The sequence below is a fragment of the Gymnoscopelus braueri genome (genome assembly GCF_963280865.1).
Source record: "Gymnoscopelus braueri genome assembly, chromosome: 4".
NCBI classification, from domain to species: Eukaryota; Metazoa; Chordata; class Actinopteri; order Myctophiformes; family Myctophidae; genus Gymnoscopelus; species Gymnoscopelus braueri.
The window spans coordinates 8,999,394-9,009,393 of record NC_137605.1 but is presented as its reverse complement, the minus strand read 5'-3'; the positions used below and the strand labels follow the sequence as shown (position 1 = coordinate 9,009,393).

General features: G+C 44.0%; 1 protein-coding gene across 1 annotated transcript in view; it reads right to left on the bottom strand.

Moving 5' to 3' along the window:
* LOC308083403 (uncharacterized protein) overlaps positions 1-10,000 on the bottom strand; it is a 73,129-nt gene that overhangs the window by 10,645 nt on the left and 52,484 nt on the right. Inside the window, exons 12-14 of the mRNA XM_080425720.1 lie at positions 6,431-6,773; positions 3,615-3,842; positions 1,607-1,803 (exon numbers count right to left, since the gene is read on the bottom strand). Of these exons, the coding sequence (XP_080281846.1) occupies positions 1,607-1,803; positions 3,615-3,842; positions 6,431-6,773 (768 nt within the window). The remainder of the gene's footprint in view (positions 1-1,606; positions 1,804-3,614; positions 3,843-6,430; positions 6,774-10,000) is intronic.

Here is a 10,000-nt window from a genome sequence, read left to right as displayed (position 1 = left end):
TCCACGTGCCAAAGCCTCCTCCGGTCCCGGCAGAGTAGTTCCGGAGAAGCGGATTGAGTGGCCCTGTCTTGCCCTAAGAGGACTGACCGCGGGTAGCTACTGGGACGTAAGTCGGGGCTTGATCAACCCCGGCTGGGTCACCTGGGCGAGGGTGTATGTTGTTGCGAGACCCGAAACACCCTATGACCCCAGGCTACAACACCGATGATACGTCCCAGGTGCATATATGTGATGTTTTCTTTATAACCACTACTAATGACTAGAAAGGTGCGCTCCTTGGAGCGTAGATCTCCACCAGGCCGGGTTGCCCTGGGCTTTGTCAGTCATCATGGGATGCAGCCGTTCATGATTTTGTGACTTTTCTATTTTTGCAAAGCAGGCCCCTCCCGCAAATGTTGGTAGCCAATCGTACCCAATCAGAATGGAATAGGAAAAATCTGACTGATACATCTTGATTACACGACTCAAGGGATAATGTATACCAATTTGTGGCGAGTTTGGGATAACATATGCAGGTGTAGTAGCAAAAAGAGTGTCTTGAAGAACACACAAAATGTCGAGTAGCTCTCAAGACAGAGCAGATTCACAGACTCACAGACGCAACGAGCGTTTTCCTATCGGGGACGGGTAGCAGGGGGCAAAATAATGCTCAGCGATGGCATTGCCTAAGGAGGCGATAATTTACGATTCTGTGCCTATCGGTACATAACTCGGACGGGGCTGAGTAGGCTCAAGCGAACTTCGCAACGTTCAGCACGGCAACTCGCGGTGCTTCTCGTGGCTCAAGTTCGCTTGAGACTGCGCCCCTCCATCACGGTCCAAAACTATACTTTATCGGCAAAAAAAAAGTAGTCCGCGGTTGTTGGAAAAAGTAATATCTTGAGCGGGAGTCGAACCAAGGAGGTGCTGGTTGGGAGTCTAGTGATTAACGAGGCAAGCCACTGAGGCCGGTGGTGAGATGGGGTATTTGGGCTGTATTAAAATCTGACAACGCCCACCGTTCCCAACTCTTCTAATGTAGAGCGAAAGAAGCCCCGCCCAGCTAGGGCCCTACTGGGCGCTACTACCGCTACCCCGATAGGAAAACGCTGTTCGCCTCACAGGCAGGGGCAAAAACATAATCTCTGCCTCCTGACCATTACGGCCTGGCAGAGACAAAAGACTAAAAGTTGTATATTTTTGGGCGGTGAAACCGCCCCTATATGTGAGGTTTGGACATCGACATTCGCTGCACTGTGATTGGCCACCATTGTACCCCCCCACCCATTGTACCCCCCCAACCCTGCGCTGTGATTGGCCACCATTGTACCCCCCTAACCCTGCACCGTGATTGGCCACCGCTGACTCTATTCAGGACTGTGATTGGCTAGTGAAACACATGACACATGTGCATAGCCCTATAAATAGGACTATGCACTTAAAAAAAACACATATATGTTGTTTTTTTTGTTAGGGGTGTACAATGGTTGGTCCACAATATTACTTTTCTTTAAGTGAATTTCCATCACTGTGATGACCACTGTGACCACACCGCCCACTTCACACTGGGTGTGATTTTTTTTTTACTTTTTATAAAAGGCACCAAAGAACACAGTCTCATACTGACCCACATGTAGTGGCGCGGGCAGAAGGCTGCATTCATGTTCTTCTGGGCTGTGTTCCTGTTGTTCTGGGGGGGTGCATTCGTGTTGACCTGGGCTGTATTCATGTGGTTGTGGGCTGTAGTCGTGTTGTCCTGGGCTGTGTTGGTGTTGTTCAGGGGTGCATCCCCAGCTGTCTCTGCTGGCCTGCTGGACAGGAGTGCTGGAAGAATGCATTCAACAATGTCAACCGTTTGTTTGTTTTGACTGAAGTCTCCGTATTAAGTCAATAAAGCAACGGAAACCATTTGAAACCTTTTTGTCTCCAGCAGGATCACTTAACGACTGTTTACATGCACACTTATAGCCTGTTTACTGGGAACGATTGCTGGGGTGCAGTGGCTCAGGAGGTAGAGCGTCAGTTTGGGAACCGGAAGGTTAGCGGTTTGAATCCCTAACTCTTCCTCTGGCTTTGTGTCAAACTGCCTTTGAGCAACAATCCATGAATGCTCCCAATGAGGTTGTATGGTTGCCTCTAATACAAGGTTATTAACTAGAAAAGTGAAAATCTTGTCAGGTGGAAATGACCTATATTTTAAGAAATAATAGTAAACAAACAAATGGAGGGAGAGTTTAAGGAATGCTGGTTTAACAGTTTCAGCAGCACATAAAACCCCCATCGCAGTAGCTCTGGTTATCATCCAGAATTGTAGCTGTTTTTCAAACTAAAAACACCTACTTTCATAAAACTACAGCAGATTAAACACATGGCAGGCTATAAGGCTGACCTTATAGTACAACGTGATGCAACCAACACAGCTGCAGGTAATAAGATTAATCATGGCTGGGGAGGGGACACACCTAAATTTAACACACCCATTATTTATTTTATTAGCTGCTGCAGCTGTGTTACTTACTATAGCCTGCCATGTATGATATCTGCTGCAGCTTCTAACCTGAACTGGAAAACAAACTACATTATCTAGGGCCTAGGGCAGTGGTTCTCAAACTTTTCCATGTCAAGGACCCCCAAATTGACACTTATTAGCCCGCGGACCCCCATTTGAAAAGATATGCCAGGGACCCCCCATAAGAGAACATTTTTACGGCTCCAGCAGTGATTCTCAACCATTTTAATTTCAAGGACCCCCAGTTTGACATGCATTAGGCTACGGACCCCCATTTAATGGCATTTCTATCTCTAGGACCCCAATTTATATTGTAAAATTAATGTTAATTTAACTCTTGAGAGTGTACAAATGGAACCAAATGGACCCGTTAGGGTCCATTTGGTTCCATTTGTACACTCTCAGAGTTACAGACCCATAAGGGTCCATTTGGTTCCTAACTATCCATCATTTAGCTGGGGACCCCCTGGAACTCCCTCAAGGACCCTTGGGGGTCCCCGGACCCCACTTTGAGAACCAATGGCCTAGGGCACATGCCCCTTTAAAGGGCATTTCACACCAAGCACTATAACATTCAATTATAACTATAAAGATAATAGATATAGTTTAAAAGAATTGTTCTAAGTCAAGTGGATGTCCTACAGTCCTACAGCACCACAACTATAACAAAGACAATGGTGAACGATATAGTTATAGTTATCGTTAGTATCGTAGTGATTATCGTACAGCGTCTCCATGATAGTTTAACTTTTTTATTTTATTTACTTTTATTTATTATTTATGTAAATTGATGCCCTACTTGATCATACTACAGCGTCACACAAAAGTATCAAAAGTATAGATAATATCTGTCAAAAACACCATGTGACCCAAGCTACAGCACTACAGACGGGGCTAAATAAAACCATGTAATAATAATCATCATCATCATCATAATAATAACAATAAATGTGACAATGGCAGTATGGACTCGCATTGGCTCTCAACCGACCCCCCCCCTCCACACGCACACTCCCACGCACACGCACACGCACGCACACACACACACACACACACACACACACACACACACACACACACACACACACACAGCTAGTAGTTCAAACTGTACGCCACAGTCACTCACTCTGTAGTTTTATAGTCATCAGAGTAAAGCCCCGCTAGTAGGAACTTCTTTGTGGGCGGACCCTCAGATCTCTCCTCCTCCTCTTCCTCCTCCTCCTCCTCCTCCTCCTCCTCCTCCTCCCATTGGGCGGCTGCAGTTTGGGGTGAACCCGGCTCAATCTCCGATTGGCTAAAACACAACGGGGGCGCGGCGGCGGTGGTGCAGCTCTCCGGTTGGTCCTCAACGACACTAAAAAAAGAAAGGGATGAAGCGAGATAGAATGATAGAATGGTAGAGAAAAAAAAAAGAGAGAAAAGGCACTGGTTTAGCACACAGTGCTGAAAACCATGTGTTAAATAGGTTAGATTACAAGTTGGACAGCCACCATGGCATAGTAGGTTTATTGTACAGACAAACTACTTACAATGTAGGCATTTAGCAGTCGCTCTTGACCCATTAAGACCGGCAAACGCATCTGTGTCATTTTAACATTTCTTTGGCTATTCAAAAATAGCAGATATACAAGCTCATAGCGCCGCACTATGAGCTTGTATATCTGCAATTTTTTAAAAGAAATCGTGAAAATGTGTGCAAATCTTTGAATGTATATATATTTTTAAAGCGAATATTTTTAACTCAAATGCTTTGCTGCTGGGGGGTCCCTGGAACAAAACATTTTGAGATGGGGGTCTGCGGGCCAAATACGTATCTAAAAATATTCTTTTCTATCTAAGAATATTCGTATTCTAAATCCTAACAGTATGTTGCTATATTAGTGGCGCTCCAACTTTTATGTCAAGGACCCCCAAAAATGTTATGTAATTTGGCCGCGGACCCCCATCTCAAAATATCCCCCAGAAGCACAGATCGGAGTTAAAAATTTCCGCTTTAAAAAACATACATATTCAAAGATTTGCACAAATCTTCAAGATTTTTCAAAAAATAGCAGATCTACAAGCTCATAGCGCGGCACTCGGTGTCGCGCTATGAGCTTGTAGATCTGCAATGTAATTTAATAGCCAAAGTATAAAATAATGGTTATAGGTAAAAACAAAATCTAAAATGTCACAGTATGTGTTCCCGGAATGAATGGGTTAACCAGAGCGACTTACAATAAGCTAGGTCGGGAAGAAACCTCTTATCTCCAACTTTTTGTGTTTTTTTGTAAATTAACGCCCTACTTGATCATAGTACAGCGTCTCACAAAAGCATTAAAAGTAGCAGATCTACAAGCTCGAAGCGCGGCTCGAAGCGCGGCGCGAAGCGACGCGTTTCGAGCTTGTAGATCTGCTACTTTTGAAACCTGAAAAGTAACAGTTTTGGACATAATGAGGTTTCCACGCCGACAGAGACGAAATACTATCAAAGTAATAATTCATCTGTACATTGAAACCAGGTAAACAATGAACCTAGCATCTGTTTTAAACTGCTATCTACATTTTAACAATGTGGTCAAGAAGAACAAGCCTAAGTAACAGAAACGTGAGAACAAAATGACTAAGGTCAGGTAAGTCAGGTAAGTCTGCATTAGAAGGACCATATCAGTCACCAGAACAAATGAGTCTAACATGGTTAAAATGGAGCTTGAAGTTACGATGGATTTATATGGAAAGGGTGGCGTGGGGGGAGGGGGTTGTCTGATAAAATCAATGTCAATTTATCAAATATCTAAATATTTAATCAAATAACGTAAAGAAAAAACTGGGGTGCAGACAGAAACTAGAGTATGTTGAAATGACCCCAGAAGTGTTTTAAAACAGGGGTCTTCAACGTTTTTCAAGCCCTGAGCTGAGAGAGAGAGATGAAGCAGGGACCCCCCACTACATTGTACACAATGGTGTCGCAGGTTCAACTTTTTCATAGATTTCATAGATAGTTTCATTGACTATCATCAGTGTTGTTTTGTTTATTTCAGACATTTAACCACTTAAACCCTCGATAGTTACTAAACTTGACCTTTGGCCTGTACTTGGTTTGCTCCTTTTTTCCCTCTACACCAAACCTCTTTGCCGAAAATAGACGATCTACAAGCTTGAAGATTTTCGGCTAATGTTTCTCAGAATGGGGATACTAGGGTTCAAGTGGTTAAAGGTAGGGTAAGTGATTTTCTTTGGTTAAAAACTGTTTTTATACCACAACCCCATATTAAACCCCATTTATTTTCTGTTTTATTAAACAGCTGGAGAGATGAGGAGACTCCTGTTATTGAACAAACACTCTATAGCAATGATTACTATCACAATATAGTGCTTTAACCCAGTGGTTCTCAAACTTTTTCATGTCAAGGACCCCCAAATGGACACTTATTAGCCCGCGGAATATGAAAAGATACATTTTAAGGACCCCCAGTTTGACATGCATTAGGGCTACGGACCCCCATTTAATGGCATTTCTATCTCTGGGACACCAATTCATGTTGTAAAATCAATGTTAACTTAACTCTGAGAGTGTACAAATGGAACCAAATGGGCCCGTTAGGGTCCATTTGGTTCCATTTGTACACTCTCAGAGTTACAGACCCATAAGGGTCCATTTGGTTCCTATCCATCATTTAGCTGGGGACCCCCTGGAACCCCCTCAAGTACCCCTGGGGGTCCCTGGACCCCACTTTGAGAACCAATGCTTTAACCTTTTAACAAAAAACCTTTTGTTTTAACCCAAAAAGATCACTTACCCTACTTTTAATGTAAAAAAAAGATCCTATCACACAAAGATTTGGCGGCCCCCCCTGTATTAACTCTGAGGACCCTCTAGGGGCCCCAGACCCCCTGTTGAAGATCCATATTTGAAAGTGTTTTTTCCCACACTAACGCCTACGAGTTCAAATCAGTGCTTACCTCTGACTGCAGGGGGCGGTGGTGTACTTCTGCTTCCGGCCTCTCTTTCTCTTCAGCTGCGAGAGTGACTCACTGTCCTCCCCTCCTCCTCCTCCTCCTCCTCCTCCTCCTGCTCCAATGTCCTCTCTCCCCTGTCGCTCTCCTCCTCCTCCACCTCCTCTCACCTCCTCCCTGCAGGGGGGCAGGAGGTGGTGGTGGGGGGTGCGGGGGTGGGGGGAGGGCAGGGGGTACTTCCTGGGTCTGCCCGGGCCACGCTTCTTCACCGCGGCGGCGGCGGCGGCGCCGTCCCACAACAGGGCCGCCGGTACGACTCCTCCCACCGGCCGCCGCCCCCTGGAGGCACCTTGGGTAAGATAGGGGGGAGAGAGAGAAAGAGAGAGAGAGAGAGAGAGAAGGAGAGAGAGTTTTTTGTTTGACATCTTTATTGACAAAAATGCATATCGTTGCTGTCTGGTGTTACTTTGGTGAAAATGTGGAAAAGAAGGTGTGTTCTAACGCAGTGGTTCTCACATTGTAAAAATAAGCTAAACTACGCCGCATCAAGGATTTTATCAGGTAGGCCCTATTACAATGCCCTCACCCTCTCACCCTCCGGAGTGACCAGCGGGTGAGGCTTGCGGGTTCCGGCCGCCTGATGACGCGCCTGGTGACGTAGGGTTACTTCCGCTCCCGACCTTGATCATAAACCCGAAAAAGGTATTGATCCCAGGCAATAAACCAGCCAACTCCACCAAAGGGAGGTGGAGTTAGCTGGTTTAGCTGACTCCAACCTCATTGTGAGCTTGGAGGTCCATTCAGCTGCTCTTATCAATGATGAACAAAACCTCCTAACTCCACTTTTTTTCATTTCCTGAAAAATTTACATTTTGGAGTTAGCTGGTTTCTGCCCGATAGCAGAGATATCTGAACGATGGAAGGGGAGCGCTTGTTCTCCTCACATGCCCCGGCCGCACGGGGCTTCTAAGTACCGCCCATTACATTACATTACAGTCATTTAGCAGACGCTTTTATCCAAAGCGACTTACAATAAGTGCATTCAACATAGGTAGGAAAGAAAACTACTAATCACCAGAAGTCTTAAGTGCATTCTCTCCTAAAACAAGCAACTAAGAGTATACCTACCCCCCCCCCCCCCACAGGTGTAATGTATTTGACCTGTATTTGTTAAATGAGGTGAGATTAACTTTATAAACCCCACAGGGTTTTCTAAATCTCACCTGCACAACCCAATATTATGCTGTTGTTACAAATGTGTTGCTTTTAAACGTGCAAATGATTAAAACATTTTAATAATTTATTTAAAAACATATATATATTAAAAATTAAAAACATTTTCATAAAAATGTATAAATATATTTTTCAGCACTTAGAGAAGTGAGGGAGCGCCGCTCCCCCGCGCCACCCCTCCACTGCACCCCTGCCTAGCGCTAAGGATACCTAGCGCTAAGGTAAAAGTGCAATATATCAGCTACCTACTTTTTCAAACAGATGAGACAAATAGGAAAATCAAATGAGCAAGAGCTAAAACAAATAAGTGTATCAAATAAACAAGATCCAATAAAACAAGAGCTCGTACAAATAATTGACAACAAGTAGGCAAGGCTAAGAGGAAGGGTCAGGGTAGTGTTTCCTGAAGAGGTAGTGTTTCCTGAAGAGGTGGGCTTTCAGCCTGCGGCGAAAGATGGCCCCATGTGGGACGGCAAGTGACTGGGGGGCTTCGGGCGGGGCTTGTAATAAAAACAAGCGCTCCCCATCCCTCGCAAACCACCTGTGCTGGAAGGCTAAGTATAACTAGGCAAGCAGTTTACACAGGAAGTTCGCAGACGTAGTAGCTAAATCTGGCTTAAAAATATGAATTTCTATCTTAGTTACAATGCGATTGAGCTAATAGTTACGTGTTGTTTCTCTATGTGTTTGTTTGGGAAAAGTTGACGTCTAACACACAGCCTGGCTGGACTGGCTGAGTAAACAGGTACTATAAGCACTATGGCTCTGTCAGGAGTAGCCGTAAAGTAGCCGGAAACTACTTTCTCTTAGAAGTTGTTCTTGTAGTCAATTATTAAGAACTGTTTTAATTGGGACGGGTCTATGATTTTCATGTTGCCATATTTGTAACCGTTTTATAAAAGGAATAAGCCACGTCATGTCGTCATGTCGGAGGCACTCCGCTGGCACGTCGTGCCTCACGAACACCCCTCAGCCATAAGAGCCATTATAAATTACTACGTTAACTGCTGCCTCTAGTGGATTATTGCTTTAATAACCGACACACACATTATTAATCGATTTACTGAACAATATATATATTATTTTTCGTGTCAATTCGTTGATATAATAATATAATATCAACGATTTGACACAAAACAAATCTATATAATACATTATAAGAAATTAAAACAAATTCGTTTATTGATTATTCATGAGCAAGATCAAGTCGGTTATTTATTCTAAACATGGGTTTAACTGCCCAGCCCTAAGACAGAGCCTTGGTAAACACCCATTATTTCCCTATGAGACAGCAAGCAGCAGGGAGAGGAAGAGAGGGGGGAGAGAAGTGTGTGTGGGTGTGTGCGCGAGTGTGTGTGTGTGTGTGTGTGTGTGTGTGTGTGTGTGTGTGTGTGTGTGTGTGTGTGTGTGTGTGTGTGTGTGTGTGTGTGTGTGTGTGTGTGTGTGTGTGTGTGTGTGTGTGTGTGTGCGTGTGTGTGCGTGCGTAAGACTGAAATGAGTTCATGGTGTAACTGATACAAGAAACACATTTCATAGTCGGGGAAAGTATTTTTCTTAAGCCATGCAAAAACTCAATACAGATGATAACAAGAGGATGTGATACAACAGGCACACACTCACAGACACACAGACACAGACACACACACACACACACACACACACACACACATCCTGACCCTGACTCTTTTCCTAATTGCAAAGCCTAAACTCCCCAAAAATCAGTTTCGACCATAAAACAACAGTTTCTCTTGTGAGGGCCAGGAAAATGATCCTCGCAAATCTAGTCTATTTCTCAAATTCTACTATACTTGTGGGTCCCCACAAGTAATACTAATAAAACCACACACACACACACACACACACACACACACACACACACACACACACACACACACACACACACACACACACACACACACACACACACACACACACACACACACACACACACACACACACACACACACACACACACACACACACACACAGATGAGGCCAGTGACTCAGCGGTACAGTGAGGTGACTCATCATGCACATGGTTTCAGTGGTGTAAAGCAAGAGTACAGTATTTCCAATTTGCAGTACTTTTACTTCTATTCCACTACATCTCAGAGGCAAATATTGTACTTTTACTCCACCACAATTATTTGAAGACTTTAGTTACTAGTTACTTGTGGATTTTGATTATTATTACAAAACATACATTAACCACTTCAACCCTATATACATTTCGGCCATTTGAAAATAGCCGATCTACAAGCTCACAATGCAGAGCTTGTAGATCGGCTATTTTCAAAAAAATTATACTTTAACTTTAGGAAACCTTGTGAAATGAAACATTCT